Below are 26542 nucleotides of genomic sequence, written 5' to 3' on the forward strand. Positions count from 1 at the left end.
TTCCCGTTCGGGCCTATCGTGATAGGCTGCGGCGTGCAGTAGTCGCCCTGCTGGTGCTGGCTGCTGGGCTGCAGTGCGTCTGAAGGCAGTTAGTGACTTCGTTATTTTAGCTGGCGCGCCTGCTGGAAGCGAAAGTTGTCGTGGTGTCGTGCAGATGTAGCTTTCTTGCACGTCTCGCCCGGTAGTAGAGGGTAGAAGGCGAAGGATGGAAGAGGGGGCAGGGAGATGAAGAAAGGAGAATGCCAATAATTAATAGGGTCTCAGGAGTGCCGGCCTCGGTGGTATTCATCGGGTCGAGCTCGTGCAGAGGAAAAGACACAGACGCCGTTGGGCTGCATTGTCGTAATTTAATATGGGAATGGAGAGGGTATTTTCGGAAACAATCAATAATACCACACACTGGCAGGATGGGGCCGGGTGAGTCAGATATGATGAATTAATTGATTCATAAGCATTAATAGATAAATCGAGGGTTCAGGAGGGGAACTCCAGGAGGAACGGGGACATATTTATTTATTCTTCTCTGCTTTTACGATTATTATAATCATAGAGTCATGATATACGCTGGGTAGGTCAGGCGAACTGTTTAGGTTCTTATTGTCCATTCAGCCACAGCCAGTAGCGCTTAGCGTTCGTTGATCAGGCTGGCAGTGCCACTGCGCTGGTCCTCATCGATACTGAAAACATGATGCCGGTGTGTATATCACCCTTATGACTGGCAGTTGTTGAGCCGCTTAGGCAGACAGACGAAATGGACACAAAAAGATTTTCGGTTACAGTACTACAGGTCCGGGGAAAAGTTATCGTCGTGCCCGAGGTCACGGAAGTATATTCAACCAGCCATGATGTTTGCCTCCGTGTTTTCCGTGCGATGTACGAATATAAGTCGCAGCCATGCGAAGAAATGAGAATAAATTACATGATTACATGTAATATTAATCTCGTCGTGGTTGGCTGCCCAAGCTGAGACGAACGTGTTGGACAGCAATTGGCAGCCCAATGACCGTGCAACAGCGGTCATCCCTGCAAGTCTCATCCTTTCGATTGTCGAAAGTCAAGACAGGTGGTGTTTCAACAACAGACCAATTAACTAGTCATGGATCGAAGGGAAAGTTGAACAACAACAATCATTATATTAACGGACCGACATGCCAATAAATCCCGAACAAGGACTGTCTGCGATATTTTCTGAAACGGCACACCTCGGACTGGGGCTAGCTAGGACGCTACCGGATGCTGAGCCCTGAGATGACGCTACGACCCTTATCTGTGATCGAGTTTCAACAGTCAGTCAATCATCACTCACATCACTAGTTAGGTAGATCAGATGTGACTGCCGGGCAAAGAGCAGTGTTACTCCGATTCTTAAATCACCGAGCAGCCATGTCACCGTTCGGGGCCCGTGGCCAGCAGCTCTGAAGAAGATATATCGACATGACGATTTTATCGGTACTATACGAGCTGTTTGTCGAGCAAACTACCCCCACCACTAGCCTGGCGCCGAAGTGACCATCCGCATTCAAAATACGCAGACTATATGCTCTCGGGCATCATCGGTGCGGCTATTTTTATTTTCCTCCTCGTAATTGTGCGTGAACAGTTGCCGTTCGTAAGACAATGTAGGGCATTGCCAGCCACGGCAATCTAAATGAACGGCGAAATTGCCACCCGTTTTCTCTGTTTTGACATTGCCTATTCTGTCAACCACCACGAAATATTAATCTTACCCGTGAGTCATTGGGCCTCCATGCAAGCTAAGCCGTACTGCATAGATCCACCGAGTGGGCCACGACCCTCGAAACACGCAACAAAGTCGACAAAAAGAAAAAATTTTGTCTGGTCAATTTCCCCATGTGACGTAACATCCAGCGAAACCTTTACTTTTTTTCGCTGAAAGTAGGGCTGACCTAGTCGAGCAGTGTACTTCTGGAAGCTACCGTGCCTAGTCATCTTGGAACTGGCCCGCTGAGTGGGTTTAGTAACGAACGTGATGTTCCTGCCCTATTCTAGCTCTCCTGTTGCCACTTCTTTTGTATGGTAGGGTTGTCAAATGTCGCAACGTATCCGAATCGGTAAATGTCGGTGCCAGCTTCTGCCAAGTATCATCATTACTGCTAACAATATTCACCGCGACAACTCGGACCAAGGGAACACCCCTCAGGAGCATATTTCGATGTCGTCTCGAGTGAAACATCTCGTAGTCCGTGCAAATTTCTTCTTACGTGTTCGGAGCCCGATACCAGCCAGGAAGCGTGGTCGAGCGAGGACCTTGCTCAGATCGACCGGAGATAGCCTGCCAATTCCCATCCTGTCATACCCAGATAGTAACGACTACTACTATGTCGTAGTACATGGTGTGTAGTTAGCTATGATGGTAGCTCCCTGGCCTGCGGCCGTCGACGGCACAGGCATGGGCTATTGGACGATCGTACGACACCCACGATGCCATCACTGGGATATCAATGGGATATCACTGGCTGCTGCTGAGCCTCAAGCTGGCTGGCCCAACGAGGCACTAGACAATCGAGATGTCGCTTATTGCATGACAAGACAATCCATTGGTTGTTGGTGCTGATCTCTAACTTTCAGCCTGCTGCCGCTCGCTCCTTCCTGTTGGGGCCGGGCATATCACGGGACTGCCTCGTCCACTACCATACTATTATCCTGCCACTACTTAACACTTCTTGTCTCCGCCATATAAACTCACACCACTCAAGTGCGAGGACGCCGCTCGATAGAAGCACGTGTGGGGAGCTCTCTGAGCCAATAGCGCACTGCCACTCTTTGTGTCACTGCATATGCCAGTCCACTCCGAGCCGACAGCTCGAGCTACCTTACGCTAGCCAAGCCCATTGATGATTGCTCTACATGGCCGTCTTTGTCTTGCCGTTCGGACTTTTGTAAATATGGAAGTGAGGCATGTTTGAGAGGAACCGGCGGGTAGGTGGGAGTTCATGCGAAGCGCTGCAATGCCCGCTGCCAGGTCTCTTGGAGCAGAGACTTGACAGTCATAACAGTGCCATTTGCGTCATCCTTCACATGATATGCTACCGTTCGCTCATCTAATCCCTTGAAAGGTGCGAGTAACCTCATCAAAGGGATAACGATGAAACCCTCCCCCTCATCCTAACCATGCAAGTAATAGCCTAGCAAAAAGTCATACTTTCGGTATTTGTCCAGAACCTTGCCACCCATCTCCGCACAAAATCAGGTATATATCTCACGTATTAATCTCTCTCGTGGTGGATATGCTATATCTCTACTGTGCAATGCCAGTATAATCAACCTGATTGGCTACGTCAGAAAGACCGGAAAGAAGCGGTCTGCAACTCCAACTTCTATATGTATGTATCATGTGCACAACACGCCACCGTGACGCAAGGGATGACGCTAGGTAATATCCAGTAGGGTGAGGAAAGGTTGAATATAGTACCACAAAAGTGGATTGGGTGTAGGAGCACTTCTCATCAATAGTAAAAAATATTTGAACTTTATACATTACATGTATCTGCGAGCGGTCCACCAAGAAGTATAAATTTACTATATTCAAAAATTTTGTCAAATTAGTGTATCCGGTGAGAGTTTCATTGTTGATATCCTTCCTAAGCAACTAGGTAACTAACTACCACATCATTGAAATCATCGCCAGTAATAATCGTCGTCGTCATCATCATCTTCTTGACGCTGGTAATAGACATTAAATCCGGCTGCACCTGACATGGCTGCAATCGTAGAAGATGCTTGCTTGGAAGAGGACAGCGTACTGGATCAAGTTTCATTAACGTGATAGGATCTCCAGATTTGATGGGGGTGTCGGCCCTAATATTATAGAATTTGGAGCCGGTGAAGGTAAAAGGAGAGTATGTTGCAGGGAAATCCGGCTTGTTCGTCACGCTTTCAATCCAGGTTGTAGGCAAACGCTTGCGTGAGTCATCCTTCTTAAGCCAATGAAATATAAGCGTCATTGATTGTTGATCAGCGGAGGTTTCTTTGTATTCAAGAGCAACCAAATTTGAGTCCCAAGCTTTATGCACCGAGCAATCTATCGTTATCATATTTTCCACTCTCTTTGAATTATGTGGGCCAGTCAGTGCTTTGGACTAAGCTTCGACTTCATTCTCCGGTTAGAAGAGCTTCAAATAACTCCAAAGACTTGAGCGATTGTCATGCCAGTCGCTATCCTTGTACTTATTCATTGAATAAGGATAGATATGAGCTCCAATGAGAACATCCTGATGACCTATCCTATCCGTGTTATTATGCAGGTACTGTCATGTTCTAAAGCCTTGGAGAGTGTTATTATTGGATTAGTAAAATGATAGATAGATATTCAACTTACACTATCTCGTAGTGCTTTGTCCCTTGAAGATGGTCAATTACTCTCATCTTCGGCTGGGGAGTTGCGGCGCCCCAAGGTGAAGAACTTTCATTGCTTGGGAGTAGAAGGGTTGCTGTGCGTATAGGAGAAACGATTTGAGACGTGGTCCCTTCGCTTTGAGGTTGAGGCATTGGTGTGGCTGAAAGTGATGAATGTTGACGTATAGCATCATCGGCTGCGCGCAGAGGCATTGATGCAGCGAAAGGAGATAAATTATGAGGCGTAACACTAACTCTTTTGCAGTCTTTATTCTGGCGGTGGCCTGGGACTGGGCTAGCTAAGGGGTCTGATTTCTCTCTCAAACTGGCCTCCCCTGCTGCATCGTTCGCATAGCTTACTTTGAGTGATAATAAAACTCACATGGACGCATGACGGCTGTCAAAAGCTCTGTGTGGGATTAGTGATGCTTTTAGTACGAGGCCTCGACGGTTTGTATCTCCAGTCTCTTCTGCCAGGATCCTCCGAAGTTCTTTGAGGCTTTCGATGAGACTTAGCCACAAGAATACGCAACTCAGGGGCTATATCTTTGGCGAGTAAACTTGAAGTAGTTTCTGGATTTCTTTCAATGGATCCTCGCGATCTGCATCATGAAATGCTGTCTGCCATCGTGTGGGTTGTTCAAAATGTCGTAGATGACCAATTCACCTCGTCAAACGCTGTAGCGTTTTCAGAGTGAGTAGATATTTCTGAGGGGAAAGGAAAGGGCTGTTGGGAGGGAGAGGGGAGGAACATCATGGTAAAAAGTTCTGGTCAGTCGGAGACGCCTCGGCACAGGAAGATCCCACCAGGTCCAGCTTCAAACACAGATTGCGTTTTCCAGCGGGAAAAATTTTGTCAGTGCGATGGGAGAGAAAGAAGAGGAAAGATAAGAAAGGAGAACAGTCCTGGTATGAAGAAACAGCTGTTACTTGGATGGTGGTTGCCTAGCACTGTCCCATTACGGCACCGCTCAATTTTGGTTTGGTTACCAAACACTGAAAATCAGCGGTATAACGTTTTGTAGTTGGTGGATGGCACCGTGGTGGTACATATGTAGCAAACGCCAGTAAAATTGTAGAGAAAAGCTTGAATATAAGATCGAGATTTTCTGTCATTCATCTGCATTTACACCAATTTATGAGACATCAAATATAGACATGTTAGGGGTTTGCTCGTAAATAATACAAAAAGTTTAAATATCATTAATATTGATCTAGGGAGGGCAACCTAAGTCTCGTGAACTTTTGTGGTGCTATATTCAAACTTATACCACCCTACTGTACATCAATTGATGTCACGCTATCCCATAGCAGATCTGGACATCCGTGTAAGGTAGGTAGTTGATTAGGGAGAGTTGCTACATTACGTTGATGTAAAAGCTATTCTTCACCGAAATTGATTCATTGGATATATGCTCAACTTTTATTACCTAGGTTGGAACTAGACTCGTCTACTACAACTATGACATAATAACGTGGGGGATTATATCACATTACATCCTAAACACACAGAGTACCGTTAGTAAGAGTATAGTTATAGTAAACTAGAGAGGAGACGCACCGTTCAACAGGATTTAATCCAAGCAACTTCATCCCATTATGCAAAACCTGCCGAGCCGCCGCGTACAAGGCCATACGTGCCTTAGCCGTCTTTTCCTCGCGGCCGACGATGCGTAGGATATCGTAGCTGGAGCTGAGCATGTGGGTCATACGGAACAGATAGGTGAGCACGGTGGTGGGTTCGAGGGTCTTGTATGTATTCAGGACAACGTCGGGCCATTGAGCTAAATATCGGGCGAGATCGATGGCGTGAGATTCGGTGAGAGGGGAGAGGTCGGCGTTGGGGAGATCTTCGGGGTTAATTTCTGCTTTGCGAATGATGGAGGAGAGACGGGCGTGCGCGTATTGCAGATATGGGCCCGTGTCGCCTTCGAAGGAGGTCATGGTTTCGAGGTTGAAGTCGTAGCCGTTGACGCTGGGAATGTTAGTATGTGTGAGTATAGATTGCGGTGGATGGATGGGCTTACCGCTTGCCGGACATGTCCTGGACCATGACGGCGGTGATACCGAGGGTATCTGCTGTTGCATGGGGGTCTTCGACTTGCTCGTACTTGGCTTCGTTCTTTTTCATGACTTCGTGCATTTTGTCGCCTACATCACGAAGGATATCGTCTAAGAACTTGACGGTTCCCTTGCGGGTACTCATACCACGGACCATGCCAAAGTTGATGTGTTGGCATTTGCTTGCAATGTCCTTGTGGCCTGTGAGCTCGGTGACCTTGAAAAGCTGAGCCAAGTGCAAATCTTGCTGCGAAGCAACAACGTAGATCATCTTGTCAAAGTGGTATTTGTTGTGACGCTCGACAATGGCGCCAATATCTCGGGTTAGGTATAGAGGAGTACCATCCTTTCGGATAACAATAGCCTTGCCGAGTTTCTTGGCACCATGCTTGGTGAAATCAACAATGACTGCGCCTTCAGAGTTTTCTGACGTTCCAGTCTTCTCCATTGACTCATAAGCATGCTTTAGGCTTTCAGGCAGAACCTGAGATTCACCTGAATAGACATCAAAGTCAATGTTCAGACGAGCATATGTCTGCTTGTATTTTTGAATACTGAGATCACGGAATCGTCGCCATAATGCCAGGGCATCCGCGTCACCGTCTTCCATACTCTTAAAATAACGACGGGCTTTCTCGTCATCACTCTCATCGACCAGTTTCTTAAGTTGAGCTTCATCTGCCGATACATCTTCATTCTTTTCTTTCTTTGCCTTGATGGTTTCCCTGAGCTCTTTGATCGGTACGTCTTGGGCGCTCATATCTTGGTTGACCTTGACGTAAACATCGAACAAGTGGTTGATAGGGTCTTTCAGAAGAGCTTCTTCGCTACCATATCGTTTAAACCCGGTCGCCAGCAGACCGTATTGTTTTCCCCAGTCACCCAAGTAGTTCATTTTGATGACCTCCCATCCGGTAATCGTGAATAGATTCGCGAGGAAACCACCAATAATTGTACTGCGCAGATGGCCGGCGTGGAAGGGCTTGGCGATATTGGGTGAGGAAAATTCAATAATAACCTTCTTCTTTCCCTTGGAAGCGTCTGAGGGGTCATGAAGACCGAGATTGCCGTTCGTACCATACGTGGCTTTGTTCTCGAGAATGCGGTTGATGATTGTCTTCAACAAAGGCTCGGGCTTAAAGAAGAACTGAATATGGACGCCGTGTGCGGCAGGTTTTTCGATGAGATCTGAGGCAGGGAATTTTTCCACGAGTTCGGCGGCCAATTCGTTGGGCTTCCTGCCCTTGACTTGCAGGGCAGGAACCTATTAACTGTCAGGAGGGTCCGTGGCTAGGAGGGAGGCAGACATACTGGCAGAGTCAAATCGCCCTTGTCCAGACTATTCGTCCATGCCAGCTTTGTGTAAACTAACTTCGGGTCAATGTCGCTGATCTTGCCGATAGTTTCTGCAATGTGTTCGCGATAGATGTCGACGGGGTTCAAGGACGGATAGCAGGCAGGGAATTTCGACTGGACGTCCGTGGAGTGCAGAGTGAGGCCCTCGATGGACGGGACCGACTGGTCCTGGGAGGCCGCCATGGTGTTGTACCAGGATACTCTACAAGAGGAAGAGGGGTGACGCGAGAATGATGAGGCAAAGGGAGACCGAGCGCACAAAGAATGGCGCGGCAGACAATTGGCAGGCTTGGAAAAAGTCGCGGGGTGTATCGCTGATTCTGAAAGTCGCCAAGCGCCGTTGAGCAGAAGTCGGCGCATGAGCGGAGCAAGCAAGACCAACCCTGGATTTTGACTCACAGAGGGGTAACTTTTTTCCCAGCGCCTGCTGCAGTCATCGATTCTGCCGGGCGGTGTGAATTGCACATCACGTGATATACTCTCACGTGCATTTCCCTTTTGGGCACTCAACAATGACCAGCACCTGACATCATAATCACAAGCCGTGATGTTGTTTCTTTCCTGCTGGGTGGGAATTTTCCAGTCGATTCTTCTTCCAACATGTAACTGCGCCCCGGCCGTCAGCGCGGTCGTTCTCCGAAACGCTCAATCAACCATATACCAGCATGTGCTTCAAGCAACGCCGCGAGAACGGCATCAGCCACTCCATCCACCGCGCTCTGACGATAGAGCCCGACTGCGAAGGCAAACACCAGCATGGCTGTACAGAAAACGTGCTCTACTTCTTCCTGATCTGGGAGCTGCGCCTCGTGCGCATCTCCTCTCAGCTCTTTCGCAACCTGCGCGACGAGGTGTGGAAGATTGACGAGGCGGCGTATTCGGCTTCCTTCCGGTACGACAAGAAGTACGGCGGGCTGGTGCCGATGGGAGATCTGGGGTATTCAGGATCGGTAGCCCTAACCCCGCTCTAGATAATGAAAATAATGAAATTAGGATAGTGTTGATAGGCTGATATATGTAGACGTTCTTCCGCACCGCGGATTCAAAGTATCTGGTCAAGAGCCTTCCGCGCAAAGCAGAGCACGACTTTTTCAAGGAAGAGCTGCTCTCTCCGTACTGCGAGTATATGAGCGCCAACCCGGACTCACTGCTGGTGCACATCACCGACTTTCTCGGCACGTCGTCGCCAACACTCGGTACTCTCTTCGGATGGTCGCCGTCACACCACGTGATCATGGAAAACGTACTCTGTGACAGAGACGAAGCGTCCGAGTTGGACAAATGGGAGACATATGATCTGAAACCGGTAGATTACTTCTACCCGGAACGTGATCTGGTGCCAGAGCCGCTTACCTCGCGCACGGTAATGTCACGGCTCTACGATGAATTCAAGGATAAAGTGCGGATCACAAAGTCGCAGTTCCAGTACCTGCGCGAGCGATGTGATCGAGATAGCGATCTGCTCAAGCACAGCAATACGGTGGATTATTCGCTCTTTCTAGTGCGGTATCCGTCGGGTTTGGAACCCTCGATGCCGATTCAGACGGCGAGCGAGTGGAGGAAGGGGGTGATGTCGGCAGATGGTAGGTGGATATATAGGGCTGTGTTGCTGGATTTCTTCTGGGCGAAGCATAAACTGCCGGCGCAGGCTTTGACCGGTGTGGTGCAGACGTTCAATGTTGTTGGGCGCAAGGGGCCGATGTCTATCACCACGACGGCAAGCGAGTACAAGGAAAAGTTCATGCAGATGGTCGACGGCCTGGTAGAGCTTCACGGAGACTAAAGAGTAACAGACGAACGAAAGTGTATATGAACGGATAATAATTATATTGTGTAAATTTATTATGAGAACAGGAACATTTTCTTTGGCATTAACTCCGTAAAGGAACTGAAATGTCGAAATTGCTATGTGTGACAAGCCAATAAACCCATCTAGTCATCATCTCGTCAGATCGAATCAAACAACGTATATTAACGTGTAATACAAGTGTTTGCAGCTAGAATGCAAAGACCTGGTCGTGGAGCTTGCTGACGGCGTTGGCCTTGGTATAGCCCAGAGCCTCGGTAGCCTTCTTCATAGCGGAGATCATTGGAGGGGGGCCGCAGAGGAGAATCTTGATATCACTCGCAGGCGCAGGAAGACGTTCCTGGAAACTAGTTAGTTCTGTACCAAATAAGAAATACCACATAAAAAGTGGAAGTACCTTGATCATGTCTCCAGTAACAAAGCCAACACCACCCTTCCAGCCCTCGGGAGGGTTGTTCAAGACGTAGTGGATGCTGAACTTGTCGTCCTCGGCAGCCAATTTGTCCAATTCCTCTTTCAGCAGAATATCGTCGGGGTTCACATTGGCAAAAATCAAATTAATCTCCGTGGAGTCATTTCCGCCATTGCGGGGACGATTGCGGATGATCGCCTTGATGATTTGCAGCATGGGTGTAATGCCTGTTCCACCCGCAATCATGCCAATGCGTCGAGACATGTTGGGGGTGTAGACCATGGCGCCCTTGGGACCGCGCACCTTCATGGTCTGGCCGACCTTGAGATCGTCGAGGTACTTGGAGATATTGCCTTGCGGGTAGGTCTTGACGAGCAGGTCGAAGTAGCCGGCCTCATTGTCGGAGGAGATAGGGGTATAGGAGCGGACAACGGGCTTGGGGTTGCCGCCGATCTCGGCTTGCAGGGAGATGTGCTGGCCGATGGGGAGACCCAGGATATCGGTAGAGCGAGGGAGGGAGAATCGGTAGATGGCGACATTGTGAGAGACCAGGGTCTTCTCCTTGAGGACGAAATCTTGGAACTCGGTTGGGTTGAGCACCTTGCGAGGGCCTGCGAGGGTCAGCAATGGCCGACAAGAGTAATGATAAACAAGCGACAGTCTAGCAGGAAGGCGTACGGCTAGTCAAGGCCCTGAAGACAGAGAGCACAGCAGCCAGCGCAACGGCGTAGGGAAGCCATTCCTGCTTGACGACGGCGGTGCCGACAATCAGCAGAGCCGAGGGAATGACGATGCTGCGGAGGGATTCGGTGGATAGAACGCTGTGAGAGCATTAGTATTGGCGGACAGGCCCTAATCGACTGGACATACCTCATTTTGCAGGCGTGCACTGTGCGACCAGGGACAATTGGCTCGAGGACTGCTGGGAATCTGGACTGGGGAGAGAAAATAAATCGACGGGGAAGCAGAAGTAGAAAGCACGCAGAAGCACCCGCAAAGTGGTCAAAGCTCGGCGGTGCAGTTTTCCGCGGCTAGTTCGACTATCGGCTTTGTTGATCGGAGTACGACAAGCAATTATTGGCAAATTATTAATTAGGTATTGATGCTGCTGATACAAAGACAAACAAGGATTGCTCCTTGGGATTACTAGATGTCCCCCAACGGCAGCAATTCCGCCTGTTCTATGAGGGCCGAGAAGGGCCAGTCCGCCCGCTATAGGTACTATCATTACGAGGGCTGAAGATGGCTCCTGCGATGACAGTCGAATAGACGCATCTACAGACCACGCAAGGGCCTCTCATGCTATTCGTGGCTGGCATCGGAACCCGACATGCTCCTCGGGAGCCCCCAACTCGAGGCCATCAAGACCCAATCAACACATTATCCCCGCTGTGAATTGGTGATCATCTTGTCCAGCCAACCCCACAATCACCGACCCCAACAATTGTCCCCGTCTACAGTCCCAAAAATTAATCGTTGTCGCAGCTGGATAGGATAATGGGCTCCATCGACGACAGCCACACGCAGGCTGCGCAGACGAAGCCGTTGCCGTTCAATCTGACTGAGGTGGACCGCCAGGTGCTGGCCTTGACAGACGACGAGTTTGTTTATCATGACTGGGACGAACTAAAGGACATCATCGGTAGGCCGCAGCCCCTCATCCAAACAACATACGATCACATTAAGATCACACTTATCAGATCACTCACTATATGTGATGAAACTATAACACCGCACTGCTTCCAATATTATCCTACCTATACACACGTAAACTCTATTTATTAACATCCCCAGGACGAAATGACCTCGGCGCCCTCCGCCGCGCACCCTCGGATCTACGCCGCTACATAGCATGGACGGACTCGATAAAGTCCAGCTTCGGCGGCATTACAAACTACATCTGCCAGCGGCGGCTCCACTGGACAACGTCCTCCAACCCCGATATCGCGTCCATTCCCTGGGCCAACGCGACCCCCTTTGCCGATGCCTCAGACTACAAAATCCTGCGCAACGACTGGCCGTACGGCCTCACGCCGGATATCGCGCACATCGTGGTGTGGTCGAAAACGCCGATAGCCGCGAAACCCGACACGGGGGAGGCGACGGATGAGTCGAAGGCGTTGATTGAGGCCTTTGTGGATCGCACTTTCGTGCAGCGGTTGCAGAGGGATCCTGTCTGTGAGGGCATGGCGAAAGAGGAGGTTAGGAGGGAAAAGGTATTGTGGTTTAAGAATTGGACGGCTTTGCAGAGTGTGCGCAGTCTGGAGCATTTTCACGTCTTGCTTAGAGGCGTCCCCGATGATTTGATTACGGAGTGGACCGATGAGCGGCGTATTGTGCAGGAACTTCCTTGACCTTGTTTCAGAACGGTGAAGAAGGTAAAAAGGAAGGTTGTTAATTACGCCTATATAGATACAGAGAACAAATAGATCATGACTAGAAAGAAAGAGCATACTCAGGCAAGCAATGGATATAAGTACTGCTCCAGCAATAACGCCTCCCTCCCATCCTCCTGCCAGCCCAAATCATAAAGCCCCAACCCAGCACTCACAACAACACGCATTAATTAACTCTTTTGCTCCTCAACGAACTTGAGTGCTTCCTCCTTCGACACCACGTCAATGGAACTAGCCTTGTTGCGGAAACTGACTCCGTAGCATTTCTCAGCGACGTGCAGCATTTCAGGCCGGAAAGTGGTGCAGATGAATTGACCATTGGTGGCTTCTGAAATCGATTGCAGCATTTGAGCCACGGCGGTACGATATTGGGCGTCGAGGTTAGCGTCGATCTCGTCGAAGAGATAGAATGGCGCGGGATCGCAGGCTTGAATGGCAAACACCAGTGCGAGAGCGCACAAACCTACCCATAGTTAGTAACATCGCGCTTGAAAACAGTGGTGCGAACTTACTCTTTTGGCCACCGCTGAGCTGTTGGATGCGTTGTTGTTCGTCGTGCTTGCTGTTGAAACTGACACTGATGCCAACTCCGACATAGTTCTCGACACTCTCCCGACGGTCTTCGTCGTCAGACTCGACCTCGTTCTCTGGCCGGAGTGCGCGGTCAGTCTTGCGTTGAATAATGAGACGGCCACGACCCGATGGTACAAGTTTTTCAAACACGTTGTGGAACTCGCGCGACACCTGCTTGAAAGTTCGTTCGATGGCTTCGTCTTTACGTTGGTCGAGGACCGTGATCAATTCGTCAATCGACTTTTGGGACGCATCTAGTTCTTCTCGTCGCTTGGTCAATGTTTCGCGTTGTTTTGTAAAGTTGTTGTATTGTTCGAAAGCCTTCTTGTTCACATGGGAATATTTTTTCAGTGATTCGTTGACTTTGTGTAGCTTCTTGACTACTGTGTTGGAGTCTGTTTTGTTGTATTTGGTAAAAGCCTCGTCGGGTAAAACACCTAGATCGCGAATATTGGAAGTGCATTCAGCAGCTTGCTTGGTCAAAGCCGCCTTCTTTTGCATGCTCTTCTCCATTCGTCGCTGGTGCTTTTCAATCGACTTGGCAAGAGACTCCAGCTCGTTTCGTATCTCTGCTTTGCGACCGTCAAGTTTAGCAACTTCTGCATTGCTCGCCGTAATGGATTTGTCGACTTCTGCGAGACGTTCTGTGATCTTGCCTAAGGCTGTCTGGAACTTTCTCATCTCACGCTCGGCTGTTTTGAGATTGCCCTGTGTGCCTTCATCACCCATGTCGATTTCATGGCCGCTAAGCTGGTCTAACCGTGGGTAAAGGTTCTCGCGAAGCTCAACTTCTAACACAGACTTGCGCGCCTCGAACTCACTGCGCTGGCGAGATAACTCCGCATACTGGCGCCGTAGATTCTGAGCAGTTGAACCAAGCGATTCCAGTTGCGACTCTTCTTCCAAAGTAAGTGCTTTTTGGAACGCCGAAGACAACTCTGCTTCCAGTGCCGCGACTTGCCCATCCAGAGCAGTCAAGTTGCTTTCGATGTTATGAAGAGCGCGCTGCTTGTTATCGAGATTGTCATTCTTATTCTGGAGTAACTCACGCTTGCTCCGTAGTTCCTGGCGTATTGGGCCGCTGCTGCCATGGAATTGCTGTTTGCGCTGCTCTAATTTTTGCAATTCACCAACAGCCCGAGTGACCTTTTGGTCTAGCCTTTCTAGGTCTTTGCGAATCTCGGTTGCGCGGTTCTTCTTTGATTCGTATTCATCACGCCATTTCGTCAATGTCTTCACAGCTTCTAACCGCGACTGCCGGGAGTCGTGGAACCCACCAGTCAACGCACCGCGTTTATCAGATCGATCTCCTTCCGGAGTAATGGCATTCACACCATGACTCCTAGCGTATTGAGCAGCTACTTGGAGGTTTGGACAAATAATAGTCTTTCCAAATACTTGCTGGAATGCGCCTTCATATTCGGGATCGAATTGCAGTTTCTCAATCATGGGGATTGTGTCACTAGCCTTGGGAAGATTGATTGGGCGGGACTTCAAACGATTCAATGGCATGAATGTAACTCGGCCAGCCTTCTCCTTTTGTAAAATTTCAAGCACCTTGGTGGCAGTTTGATCAGTGTCGACAACATAGTGGAAAAGACTAGTACCAGCTGTAACTTCGACAGCGGTACGATATCGCTCGTTGACTTCAACAAGCTCAGCTAGTGTACCGTAAACACCTTCGAGGTTATGTTGCCGTTTAATTCGTCGAACAGCTGCAATACCACGGCTGGTGTTGTGATCCATCATATGTGACAGATTGCGCTCAGCTCTCTCAACTTCGTGGGTCGCATTCGATAGGACTGAATCCAAACGAGCCTCTTCTCGCCATAATTCCCTTGTCACTGTTTAGTAAATATATTATAATACTAAAATGTTACAACTTACTTTCGCTCATCCATCAACTTATCTCTCTCGTCCTTGCCATTTTGCACCTCTTGTTCGATAGACTGGATGGTGTCGCCTCTACCATCAATCTGTTTGCGCAAATTGTCGATTTCCGGTTCTAGCGACATGATGGTGCTCTCGAGCTCCTTAATGTCCTCTTTTGTCTGAGCCTCGACGTTCTTCACGGATTTGATCGAAGTTTTGGTTTCCTGGATTTCCTTCTGTAACCATTTGTCTCGTTCTGACTTGTTCTTGAATCGAGAGTTGCGGCCTTGTTTCGCGTACAGACGTTGTCGAACAGTTTCAGCTTGGTCAAGTTGCGATTTGACACCGTCTTCTTGCTCCTTGGCGGCATTGAACTGGGGTAGCAGTGACTGGAGTTCAGTCTCGCGCTGGCTGATGGCAGACTGAACAGATTTGAGGTCATTATCATGTCGAGATTTGAACTGCTGAGCGGCAGATTGGCCGTCTTTCAGTGCCTTCTCCTGTAGCTCAACTTGAGCCAGGGCACGGGAAGAGTCACGACGCTCATCCTCCAGTTGCGCCTTATCCACCTTCAAAAACTCAATCTGTTGCCTGCACTCGGCAATCTGGGCATCGATTTGAGTCATCTCTTTTTCACCCTGAATGAATCGTTCGCGATTTGCATCTGTGTCCTCCACGCCAGTTTGTCGCGCGCCTTCTAAACTATCAAGCGCATTTGCAATTTCTTGCTGTTCGCGCGAGTAAATGGTGTATTCTAAGCATCGGCGTTCGCGATCCTGCTCCTGATAGCTTCGCAACTCATCCTTTTCTTCTTCCAATTCGTCAAGACGTTCATTGATGTAGTCTAGTAACTCGTCAATCTTTCCTCTCCTATTGTTAGTCTCGTTCATGATCTTAAGAGACTCGGCGCGACGAGCTTCATAAACTTGGGTGCCGGCAACTTCCTTCAACAGCACAAGTCGCTCGGAATCTTTCATATTGGTTAATGTGGTGACACGACCTTGAGGAACAATGTAATACGGGTTGGACCGCGAAAATCCCGCAGATTCTAGCAAGTTCATAACATCTGCTTTGGTGGCATTCTTATGATCGAGAGTATATTCGTCTTTCTTCAATCCGATGGTTCGCCGAAGGATCAACTCTGGCTTGCCAGTGGGGAATCGCTCGTCCGAGTTATCGAATATTACTTCCACGTATGCGGACATGACGGCAGAGCCTGAACCTTCCTGTAGGGCAGTTAATGATTGCCACATAAAGAACATACAAAAAAATCAGACGCAGTCTTACATGGAGCAAAGCTTGTCGCTCTTCTCTTCCCATCTGAGTATAGGCATCGCTAAGCACGAATCGAATGGCAGCGAAAAAGTTACTCTTGCCCGAACCATTGCGACCGACGATAACATTGTGCTTCGGCGAAAAGGGTTCAATGACCGTTTGATCTTTGTAGCTATGATAAAATCTATTAGCTCCTGACAGCGATACCAAATTGACGGTGGGGTACCTCTTGAAGCCTTGGATGATAATCTGCTTGATATACATTGTGACGGAGACACGCGAGGCGCGAAGGGGATTGCTTTACGAAGGCTTTCGCATCACCCAGTCGGCACCAAGAAGACAGGATTTGACGCGCAGACGAGCTGACAATCAACCAGGCAGCATCTAGGCGATACAAGGAGGGCGACAGAGTTGCTGGCGAAACTTGCACGGTCTCGACCAGCCCGACGCGTTCCTGGCGGGGACGTGTCTGGTCCACATGCGGCTAGAGTGGCCACGTGATTATTCGCGCAGTACAACATTGATGACTATATAAAATTTCCGTAGGAATCAAAATAATTTAATAAGTATATAGTTAATAAATGATTGGATCAAGGCAATCATTGAAACATCAAATACTAGATTAAATAATAAATTGCCCCGCCATTCGTCTAGCTTTGTGTGCCAAGAAATTGATATCGACTTCCTTGTATAAAATTGCCCAGTCCCGTCACGCTCAGCAGATACCAAATATAGCCTCGTGGTTGACCAACGCATCCTGAAGCTTATATAATTACCCCGCAGGCCGGTACAAACTCACTGATATCTCTATTAATATTAAGTTGGACGGTCAGCTACAGGGATGAAGGTTTATTACTACCTATTGCGGCAGGAAGCGGCGACATTTTCCTTGTATCCCTTGATTCTCGGTATTTCTGAGCCCTTACTGATGAAAGCGCCGGTCGCTCCTCGCGAGAACGTTTTCAAAACTCGTCCCTAATTATGAGAAACAGTTTGAAAGTACTTGAGAGAGAGAGCTCTAGTATACATTTTCATGTTCAACAAAAATATATAATTTACCGGCGCAGATGGATAGGAGGCACTGTTGAAATACCTACATAAATACTTCGACTTATAGAAAGAGCTCTTTCAATAGTAAAGTTGATGAATTTGTTTGAATTTCCTTTGCCCCTTGCTGACATTAATTGATTTCTTGGGAATTGGCGGGATTAAATATGTAACACAAAAAATGGGTGGTGGGTGGCGTGGTTTGAACTGATTACTGATACTAATTTCAAACCACCCTAGGTATCACTATTCGCTTGTTAGCTTATAATATAACTAGCAGCCACGTAATGATCATCAAACTTCCCCATTTCATCATTTAAAAGATCTCGTGTACTGTAATAACCACCCGAATAATTCCCCAAAGACTAAATCTTTAAGTCCAAAAGCAGGTCGTTCTAAATGTCATCATCAATCGACCAGCCCTTAGTTCTTGTTAGTGCGGTCAATGGCTATATCGCCTCTTGGACCGCGAAAGCATTTCTGGATGCTGGTTACAACGTCCGAGGTACGACAAGGTCCATCCAATCAAGCCTCGCATTGCTTAATGGACCTTTTAAAACATACGCGGATACCGGCCGCTTCAGTATTGTACAAGTCTCCGACATTACTCTTCCTGGAGCCTTTGACAGTGCTATACGCGGCTGCCATGCTGTTGTGCACACTGCATCTCCAATGTCTTTGAACTTCAAGGACCCGGATTCCGTCATCAACATAGCCGTCTCTGGCGTGAAATCCATACTTAATTCAGCGCGCGATTATGGTGGAGAAACATTGAAGACATTTGTTTTGCTTTCATCTTTCGCGGCTGTGAAGGGAAGACCGAAAGATGAACCATACACATTCACTGAGAGCGACTGGGATGACTTTTCCGGCGATGAAGTCGCACGCCTGGGCAAAACCAGCCCATCTGGGCTCATATACAAGGCTAGTAAGGCCGCAGCTGAACGGGTAATGTGGGATTTCCAGAGTAGTGAGTTACTGACTTTCAAAATGACGGCAATCAATCCTGTCTTCGTGTGGGGACCACCCCTTCTGTTCCCAGAAGACCCAGAGGACTTGAATATAACGGCTAAGGTCGTGTGGACGATTCTATCCGGAAAAGAGATCCCATCACCTCTTGTTGCTTCGGGCGGCTGTGTGGATGTGCGAGACGTAGCTCGTTTAATTTTATTTTCTGTTCAAAACGTGGAGACTGCGAGTGGGCAGAGATATATTGCCGCTGCTGGGGTTCGAAGTGAGCAGGCAGTTGCTGATATTCTACGGGCTGAATATCCGAATAGAAGAGAAATCATCAAGAAGGGGACCCCTTTCGAAGGGTATTTGCCGGACTATAGCTTTCCGGCAAATAGCACTGCTAGAATTGACAGTAGCAAAGCGGTTAAAGCTACCGGACAGGGTTGGATCGGTCCTAAACAGAGTATCGTCGATGCGGCGCGAGTATTGGAGCGGTATCTATAACATTTTTGCGTTTGAAATCTTGAAATATCGCAATTGAAACTCTTCATCGAGACCTCGGAAATCTATAACTTCCTTTGATAGTTTATCCATACACTTATATTCATCAAGTAGCTTTTTAATATGCTGTGAAAGGGATTGACGACAAATACGCTTAGCCTCGAACGTATTAATCCCCGGTTCGTGGTGTATGATCTCTTCCTTTCACAAGTACGTTTAATAATGGGTTTATTGTTTTTGAGAAACCTCAGATGGTTAGAGGATTGACAAGATGCATTGTTATTATCGACTGTGGCAAATTTTGCATTTCATCTGGTCCAGGTTACAGATTCCAGTTCAGGTGCCCACATGGAAGGTGAAATGGTCTGAACGAGATGACAAATTTTGATGAGTATTCATAAATCTAATTACATGTCACAAACTGATGTTGATTAGTATTTTACCCTTGGAAGGTTGGACGAACACCTGCGGGACGGCTTACAAATTGTATGTGAGATGATCACTCATCGCACCAATTTAGAAACGATGACAAATATAAGGCATGGTTTTCATATTATTATGCAGGGCTTTTTATAATCCATGCGCTAATATGCGTCTTTCAAATGTTCTATTTCTCGTATTGTTTTCTCTATCCCTAGTAAGCCCAAGGAAACGATCTAGAACTATCCATCGCCGTTAAATATTTATATAAGAACAGTGCATCGAGGTTGAAAGAAGACAAAATAGAGTCAAATACACAGAAGAGTCTTCCCGCAGTGTATACCGAACATTATGACTTCAATTATGGCCACGTCAACTCAACATGCTATCTTCGTGAAGGATATCGGCAAGCCCTTGGTGTACGGGGAACGTCCCATCCCGGAACCCCCAAAGGGCTACATTCTAATCAAAGTATTATCTACAATGCGTAAGTTAAGGGCCCATTTGTATTTCTCCAACCCATACTACTAATACATTCGTCTAAAGTTCTACCTCATGACACGTACGGACGCGACCAAGGTCTTTTTATAGGCGAACGACTACCCTACATTTTAGGCACCAATATCGCTGGCGTAGTCGAAAAGCTGGGTGACGATGTGACGTCTTTTAAAATCGGGGACCATGTCTTTGGTCAAGGAAACCCTGTTTATCCCACTCCGGATTCAGCGGGATTGCAAGAATACGCCATTCTTGATTCCGAAGCAGCAGCAAAGATTCCCGAAGGGGTTGAAATAGATGACGCGGTGTCATTCCCAGTTAATGCAACGACATCGTTTGAGGCACTGTTCCACCCGGAGAATGGATTCGGCTTCCCCCTGCCTTTCACAGATACTTCCATATTCCCAAGAGCGAACAAAAATATCGACCCTGCCACTCAAACGGTTGTGATCATTGGTGGAGGGTCGAATGTTGGCAAGCTGGCCATTCAATTTGCCAATATCGCGAGAATCGGACGTATTATCACTGTGGCTTCAATTCGAAATAAAACTTCTCTTCTTTCTCTAGGTGCAACCCATATTATTGACCGACACGACACACCAGAGTCGATCGCAAAGCAGATTCATGACATAGTACAGAGGGAAAACATCACGCACGTATATGACTGCGTGTCGTGGGAATTCTCTTTGGCATTGTCAATCGTCTCCAAGACCGATGCATCGAAGATTCTCACCCTTCATCCGGCTAAGAGCGGCGTTGCTCTCGCCCAAGAACAAGGCTTTGATAAGTGCCAAGTACAGTTTGTCGCTGGCGGTAATGAGTTCTTGAGACCTCTGTTGAAGCCTTTTTGGAAGTACCTTCCACTTTGGGTCAAGGAGGGCAAGATTGTGATTCCAAAATATCGTGTAATTGAAGGATTTGATCTGGAGCTGATAGAGTCGGCATTGGACGATTATAGAGATGGTAGCCCTGTACTGCCAGCGGTTGTTCATCCTCAGGCTAGAAAATAGTCTCAATGCAGGCACCTATATACGGCGGGTTGTAGCTGTATTATCCCCTTCGGGTGTGTTTTTTTTCCTATCAATACATATGCATCATATTACTGTATCGCTTGGCTCATTACCACGACAAATAATTGGTCATTCAATCGGCTTTTACACATTGATGTGTTCTAACATTATGAAGTTTTATGATATAGTTATTTCTATTTATCACTGTTAATTCACATAGCTAATTCGCTTTTTGGAAGGTGAAAGTGGTTGTTTCCCAAGATCCTCGCGAATGAGAAAACATATAAAACAGCACTTGAGGATATACCGTAAGTTTATTGAGAATAGATTGAATAATTACCTTTCTAACAGTCAGCCGGCCTTTTCTAAATACCTACTTGGTCTCATTGTAGAGTTTTTATTTGGTTTTCTCATGGTTGTTTTATTACTGGGTGGGATTTGTCCCTTCAGCTTACCATATACATGTAACATGACCTAAATAAATATTGCAGAAAGTCCGATCGTACATCTATAATGGATAAATAAACCTACCCAGCACTGTCATATTATTCAGGTATTTTACAAAGAAATATGCTTGATACTAGTTTTAAAAGCGTTAGGTAGATCGGAAATTTAGCATATGCAGTGTTGTCATTGTGTTACAAGGACAATATGACACTTCAATTGATTGGGATCTCGCAGCCAACTAGCGAATATTATGCAAAGCGACTCAGTACCGCAATAGCAAAACAGGCAAATTCAAGTAAGGCCTTTCCACTTAATTGCCCCCAGGGCAGTCTCCAGACCAGTCAATTTAACCACATCAATTCCCAGGTCTTCTTTATGAAGAGGTGTAACTCCTGGTTTGCTCCAGGAATCCTTACCCGCTGCGTTCCAGAACTCTAACATAACACCCATCTCCCTGCCCCATTTCGGAAACAAAGAGTCGTAGGCATCCAGGGTGGTAGGGATATATGTAACGGGCTTACCCGTCGCTCTGCCCCAGCTCTCCAAAACCTGCTGGTTGGTGAGGGTTTCCACTTCGGCTAGGACGTACTTCCCTCCGCGGGTCAGTTTAGGGTTTTGCAGAATGGCTTTCACAAAGAGCCCGACATTTTTCCGCTCATCACCAACCGTTGTGATTGGAGTTGATCCGTCAACTGGTTGGATCCACCCATACTGCCCGCTCGACCGAAGCAGGTTGGGTGTGAAAGGAGGGAAAGTCAAGTTGGATGCATAGTAGGAAATCCAGAAGAAGGTGGTTTTGGCTGCCAGGTCTGGCAGCTCCTTCAAGATGTACTCATCAACCGCAGCCTTTGACTCGAAGTGCGGAGTGAGATATTTTCCCTGCGACAGTTTGGCCGATGAAGGGAGGGTCGACCAGATGTAATGCGATAGAGAGTCTGTCGCGGCGGCAGCTTGCGCGAGGTTCGTCGCTTGAACTAGCTCAATTTTCTCGGCTTCTTCCGGGCCATATTTCATGAATGGTTCGATGAAGTCGGTGACTGCGTAGATGCCATACACGCCCTAGAGAACACATGAGCATTTAATATACCAGATGTAGAAAAGACCTTACGAACCTCGAACGCCTTGATCAAGCTATCCTTGTCCTTCAAGTTCGCTTTCACAACCTCAATCCCCGAGCACGCAAAGGTTCAGCCTTCTCGGGGGTCGGATTGCGAAGAACAGCACGAACTTTGAATTCTCCAGCTTCGAGCAGGGCATCCACGACTGAGCCTCCCTGGCTGCCTGTGGCTCCGATCACAGCAATAATTTCCGAGGGGCTCATCACGAGCAAGAAATAATATATTAATCTGAGTTCCGGCTGCAGGGAGAAGAATTCATGTTATTTACATGCTTTTCAATACCAGACTCATCGTAACCTTTTATATCCTGATAGCCATGACGTCATCTCGTAATCATCCTACATCTTCTGCAATGTGCATTTGTGTTTACCTGGTAGAATTTTAGATCTCACTTAGCACGATAGGGTTATGTGGCGTCTTCAAATGTTGGTTGCACGTCACAAAATACCGAAAACGGCATCCATTTCCTAACGAAGAAGGGCTTCCGGGATTCAGATCAGTCGCGCCATGTGATCCTAACGGCCAGTGTCTGGGAACCAATCGGCAAACGCTTGGAACTCGCCTTGTAAAATTGACAAAGCTCATTATCCTAACTTAGAGATGTTGTTTTACCGACCCAAAATTGTTAGGTTTTGCCTCTACTAGATGGGCAGGCCCAGACCAGTGGCTAAATTTATGCACTAAAACCCTATACACTGGGGATCCGGAAGTATAAGGCAGTTACCTATTTCAAGAACACTATAGCAGCGATATGTAGATATGAGCAAGACTTGGAATTTCTCTCTATCCTATCTTATGAAGTAAAATTCGGGGCAACTTACAAAAACCCAAGTGAAGACACTTTGCTTACAGACACTAAACGCGAAGGATGTTCACTCCGCCGCACAGGTCATCCCGCCGTCGCCTCGATCGAGCTCCCCCGCGATGAGTGGCCCGAGTTGAAGTGTATTTTATAATCTGCCTACCATAAACTCACTGATAAACTGACCAGAATTACAATTTTCAAAGAACAGCTATATATCATTACTGACCCTTGTTTAGGAAGTCTTATTCGCCGAATAAAAGTAGTGATGAGTATGGGTAATTAATTTTTGGCTCAAGCTTTGCGGCGCTTGAATAAACAAATCTAGAGAGCTGATAGCCAATCATTGCTCATGCTATTCCCAATGTTAGCTATGCTTGCCTTGATCAATGTTGTTAACATGGTCAAACCGTCGACTTGAAAGACACGGAATAAAATTCTGCTGCAATTACCTGCCATAATCCAGAGACACCCCATGGACAGAAGGCGACCGTTCTACCTCCTGACAAAGCAGTCTCATCCATCATTTCCAATCTTGCGATCCTTGTTTAATCCGAATTCTGCCCTCATTAATTCCTGTGCTGGGTTAACGAAGCGTGGCATGGCTGATCTTCCTCGCACCCCATCAGAACCGCGTGTTTTCCCAATTCAGGGTGGGACAGAATTGATCCTTCCTCGACAATCGAAGACGAGTCAGTTCCCACTTACAGACCTGAAAAGTTCTATCCGGCCCGCATCGGTGAAATATTCAACGACCGATATCAAGTAGTCGGCAAATTGGGCTACGGATCCAGCGCGACAGTCTGGCTATGTCGTGACTTGTAGTAGGGGCAGCTACTTCCACAATTCACGTACTCAGTCTAATAGGGGAGGGACCACCGTTATATCGCATCCCTGTTTGGCCATAATGTCGACATATGTCCGCGACGCGTCTGGACCAAGGAGGGTCGAAAGGCAAACGAAGCTCTAGTTGAATTTGAAAATGGTAATTGTTACCTCAAAAAGTGCTTTTAACCCTCTACTCTAACTCTGCTCACTGTTATTTCATAATCAACTAGTCGAGACACATCTGGGACATTTCACCGTCATTACCTCGATGGTTGTGTTAGCTTACTGCTATAGTGTACTTGTAAGGAAGATTTACTCTGATATAGAAAACTCTCTACGGATTCATCCTCACTCCTGTCCCAGCCCAGATCCTTTTTCTCCTTCAGATCAATGATCAACGCATTCTCCTCCGGGGAGAACCGAGCCCTTGTTACAGAACTGCCCGGCCGTCGCGTCCGCCGGGGAGTCTCCATGTGCCCTGCCTCCACGGGAGGTTCTCGAAAGTGCGGGTGCGAAAAATGATCAGCCCCCAACTGAGGAGGACATGATGGGGTTGTTTTTCTATCCAACAGAGACCAGTTTGAGTCTTGATCATGCTTGGTATATAATAATATATATGAGCAGCAGCTCAAGGATGAAGAGAGGAAAGGATACCTTGTCGGAGCCGGGCCTGATCACAACTGGCAGCCATTTTTAAATTCTCTGTTGATATTGGCAATTTTGATCGATTAGTGAATATTAAGGCACCCGTTCTACTTACCAACGGCCATACCGACATAATGTCTCCCACGGCGAATGGTTTTGTTTTACACCAGAAGCTCGCCAATGCCCAACTGCGTATTTACCCTGATGCAGGAAATGCGCATCTCTTCCAGGTACCGGAGCTTTACGCACAGCATCTTGAGCTGTTTTCGGACAAATGAATGCAGTTGTCGTGTTTCATGCTGGGCTCTTTGATAAGCTTAAAAACACATCACTGTCTTGGAATGAAAGCGTAGTCTTTCAGAAGGGAAAATGAAGGGGAAAAAAGGATTTTCCATTGTCATTAGTAACCTGCAAATTTACCACTGCAAAATCAACTGCACATTCCAAGATGCGAACTGAAGCACTACCAAGATTTAAACTTAGATGGGTGTTAAAATGATCTGAAAGAGTACACTTGCTTTATTTATCCCGAGTCGCAAGGGCTATACTGGATAATAGCCTCAAGGAATACCATTTATGAACTTAAATTCATTCGAAGGCCATAGCTATACGAGTTTCTGTATGCAGTCAGCAGACATGAAAAAGTTCTAGCTACCCTGAGACAAACATAACATCTTAGCTACGCAACTAGTTAAAATCATTAGTTAAAACACCGAACATTAATGATCTACAACTTATTTCTAATCAAATGACATATTGAAATATAAAACGTATCTTTTCATGTACTATACTATTCTTGTTCATGCCATTAGAACACGAAGTAATCAGTAACTATTCAGAATGAGATATGTCTTAAAATGTATTCGAAATACTATATGTCGTGATGTCAGACACTGATAGACACGTTAAAACTTAATGGCATGTATGGATTCAGGTTAGTCTACCGCCTTTAAACAATACAATCCAAAACCACCCTCAGGCTCAAATCACGGACCATGTACCACTGCCGACAAACACTTACCACTCGTGGCCTTCCGGACCGATATCAGCCAATATACCAACTCGCAGCATATTTTGAGCAAGTATTTCTGACTGGTGCGCCTCCAGCTCTTCAATATCCCAATTAGCAGTGACATAGCGCCCACGCAGGAAGTCGGCTCGTGGCGAGGCAAGGTAAAGATTCAGACCAGCACCAAGTTCAACTATTCAGAACCTGTTATCTATAGGAGGTTAAAAGCAAGTGAGTTTCGGCGTGATCTCACCTGTATCCTTCGCAGCGTCCCCAAGGGATTTCGCAAGCTCAGTTGGGATGATTCCTGGGTGGGTGGCAAAAGCCCGGATTGTGGGATATTCTGTCCCTCTTGTTTAGCTAACCATGACATTTAATGGTCTCTGTTGCAGATCTACTCACCAACGTCGATATGTTGTGCCAATTTCGCAACTGCGAGTTTCGAAATGGAGTATGCCGAACTGCCTGGATGCTCTACAAACCCCATCTGAGAGGCTATGATGATTACTGTTCCTTTGACAGTCGCTCCTCCCATTTTGAGGGACGAGATGTACTTCTCTGTCATCAGATAGGTCCCAAGTAGGTTTGTTTCCTAACGATAACGGGGTATATCAGCTTTTATAACATATCTTGTCTCAACGGCCACTAGCTGAGCTTATTACAAACCTGAGTTGCCCACCACTCAATCTCATTGCCATCCCCGAGGCGAGTACTGTTTCCACTGCGACCAGCATTGTTGACCAGAACGTGAATATTTCCCACCTTTGCTCGAACAGTAGTCCATAGGGCATCAACCGAGGCTTTGGAACTGACATCCGTTGGAATAGTGACTACGTCAGTCCCGGGGCTATCCTTCCTTATATCGTCCTTTGCCTCCTCAAGGGGTGCACTGCGTCGTCCAGTGATGACTACAGTCTTCGCACCGGCCTTTGCGTAGAACTTGGCTGTTGCCTAATCAAAACACTAGATGTGAGGGGCTTCTTCCCAACTATTTATAGTGAGGACTTGGGAACATACCAACCCAATACCTGAACCTCCACCGCTGATAAGCACATTTTGTCCCTTGACGGATAGCTCAGGGTTCTTCCAATGAATTTTGGGATATACGTCGTGGTGAGTTATTTTGGTGAAACGATACCCTGAATAAAGGTCCAT

General features: G+C 47.2%; 10 protein-coding genes across 10 annotated transcripts; 4 read left to right on the forward strand and 6 right to left on the reverse strand.

Moving 5' to 3' along the window:
• Window positions 1-3497: 3497 nt before the first annotated feature.
• BGW36DRAFT_390320 (uncharacterized protein) lies at window positions 3498-4335 on the reverse strand. Its single transcript, XM_046217465.1, has one exon. It carries the CDS (start codon window positions 4053-4055, stop codon window positions 3603-3605), a length of 453 nt encoding a protein of 150 aa, XP_046066451.1. The 5' UTR covers window positions 4056-4335; the 3' UTR covers window positions 3498-3602.
• Window positions 4336-5849: 1514 nt separating this feature from the next.
• Window positions 5850-7956, reverse strand: BGW36DRAFT_364893 (arginyl-tRNA synthetase; the record flags this gene model as incomplete). The annotated part of the gene is made up of 4 exons (XM_046214602.1): window positions 5850-5856; window positions 5918-6331; window positions 6384-7681; window positions 7729-7956. The coding sequence occupies 4 exons, from the start codon at window positions 7954-7956 to the stop codon at window positions 5850-5852; spliced, it is 1947 nt and encodes a 648-aa protein (XP_046066452.1).
• Window positions 7957-8438: 482 nt separating this feature from the next.
• BGW36DRAFT_433122 (uncharacterized protein) lies at window positions 8439-9556 on the forward strand (the record flags this gene model as incomplete). Its single annotated transcript, XM_046221225.1, has 2 exons — window positions 8439-8723; window positions 8795-9556. The coding sequence occupies 2 exons, from the start codon at window positions 8439-8441 to the stop codon at window positions 9554-9556; spliced, it is 1047 nt and encodes a 348-aa protein (XP_046066453.1).
• A 67-nt stretch (window positions 9557-9623) lies between these two features.
• Window positions 9624-11093, reverse strand: BGW36DRAFT_390324 (NADH-cytochrome b5 reductase). The gene is made up of 4 exons (XM_046217466.1): window positions 10863-11093; window positions 10671-10813; window positions 9978-10603; window positions 9624-9920 (listed from the first exon to the last, which is right to left on the reverse strand). Exons 1-4 carry the CDS (start codon window positions 10865-10867, stop codon window positions 9771-9773), a joined length of 924 nt encoding a protein of 307 aa, XP_046066454.1. The 5' UTR covers window positions 10868-11093; the 3' UTR covers window positions 9624-9770.
• Window positions 11094-11489: 396 nt separating this feature from the next.
• BGW36DRAFT_307258 (uncharacterized protein) lies at window positions 11490-12346 on the forward strand (the record flags this gene model as incomplete). Its single annotated transcript, XM_046212224.1, has 2 exons — window positions 11490-11634; window positions 11787-12346. 2 exons carry the CDS (start codon window positions 11490-11492, stop codon window positions 12344-12346), a joined length of 705 nt encoding a protein of 234 aa, XP_046066455.1.
• Window positions 12347-12558: 212 nt separating this feature from the next.
• On the reverse strand, window positions 12559-16372 carry BGW36DRAFT_307181 (putative chromosome segregation protein SudA; the record flags this gene model as incomplete). The annotated part of the gene is made up of 5 exons (XM_046212220.1): window positions 12559-12851; window positions 12901-14798; window positions 14849-16059; window positions 16121-16280; window positions 16335-16372. The coding sequence occupies 5 exons, from the start codon at window positions 16370-16372 to the stop codon at window positions 12559-12561; spliced, it is 3600 nt and encodes a 1199-aa protein (XP_046066456.1).
• A 1093-nt stretch (window positions 16373-17465) lies between these two features.
• On the forward strand, window positions 17466-18662 carry BGW36DRAFT_390329 (putative NAD dependent epimerase/dehydratase). The gene has a single exon (XM_046217467.1). It carries the CDS (start codon window positions 17555-17557, stop codon window positions 18611-18613), a length of 1059 nt encoding a protein of 352 aa, XP_046066457.1. The 5' UTR covers window positions 17466-17554; the 3' UTR covers window positions 18614-18662.
• A 607-nt stretch (window positions 18663-19269) lies between these two features.
• On the forward strand, window positions 19270-20564 carry BGW36DRAFT_390331 (chaperonin 10-like protein). Its single transcript, XM_046217468.1, has 2 exons — window positions 19270-19517; window positions 19577-20564. Exons 1-2 carry the CDS (start codon window positions 19382-19384, stop codon window positions 20536-20538), a joined length of 1098 nt encoding a protein of 365 aa, XP_046066458.1. The 5' UTR covers window positions 19270-19381; the 3' UTR covers window positions 20539-20564.
• A 712-nt stretch (window positions 20565-21276) lies between these two features.
• Window positions 21277-22306, reverse strand: BGW36DRAFT_401574 (putative hscarg dehydrogenase; the record flags this gene model as incomplete). The annotated part of the gene is made up of 3 exons (XM_046218758.1): window positions 21277-22044; window positions 22098-22116; window positions 22149-22306. 3 exons carry the CDS (start codon window positions 22304-22306, stop codon window positions 21277-21279), a joined length of 945 nt encoding a protein of 314 aa, XP_046066459.1.
• Window positions 22307-25395: 3089 nt separating this feature from the next.
• BGW36DRAFT_433129 (uncharacterized protein) lies at window positions 25396-26542 on the reverse strand (the record flags this gene model as incomplete). Its single annotated transcript, XM_046221226.1, has 5 exons — window positions 25396-25580; window positions 25641-25730; window positions 25790-25979; window positions 26054-26338; window positions 26405-26542. The coding sequence occupies 5 exons, from the start codon at window positions 26540-26542 to the stop codon at window positions 25396-25398; spliced, it is 888 nt and encodes a 295-aa protein (XP_046066460.1).

Source organism: Talaromyces proteolyticus (assembly GCF_021365285.1).
Source record: "Talaromyces proteolyticus strain PMI_201 chromosome Unknown BGW36scaffold_14, whole genome shotgun sequence".
Lineage (NCBI taxonomy): Eukaryota > Fungi > Ascomycota > Eurotiomycetes > Eurotiales > Trichocomaceae > Talaromyces > Talaromyces proteolyticus.

Bases quoted from the DNA above. Each gene is read 5' to 3' on its own strand.
- BGW36DRAFT_390329 (XM_046217467.1), top strand. From the start codon at position 17,555: ATGTCATCATCAATCGACCAGCCCTTAGTTCTTGTTAGTGCGGTCAAT.
- BGW36DRAFT_390331 (XM_046217468.1), top strand. From the start codon at position 19,382: ATGACTTCAATTATGGCCACGTCAACTCAACATGCTATCTTCGTGAAG. The intron at 19,518-19,576 runs GTAAGTTAAGGG...ATTCGTCTAAAG, and splicing joins CAAAGTATTATCTACAATGC to TTCTACCTCATGACACGTAC.
- BGW36DRAFT_390324 (XM_046217466.1), bottom strand. The intron at 10,604-10,670 runs GTACGCCTTCCT...TGACCCTCGCAG, and splicing joins CTTCAGGGCCTTGACTAGCC to GCCCTCGCAAGGTGCTCAAC. The intron at 9,921-9,977 runs GTACTTCCACTT...ACTAGTTTCCAG, and splicing joins TTACTGGAGACATGATCAAG to GAACGTCTTCCTGCGCCTGC.
- BGW36DRAFT_390320 (XM_046217465.1), bottom strand. From the start codon at position 4,055: ATGATAACGATAGATTGCTCGGTGCATAAAGCTTGGGACTCAAATTTG.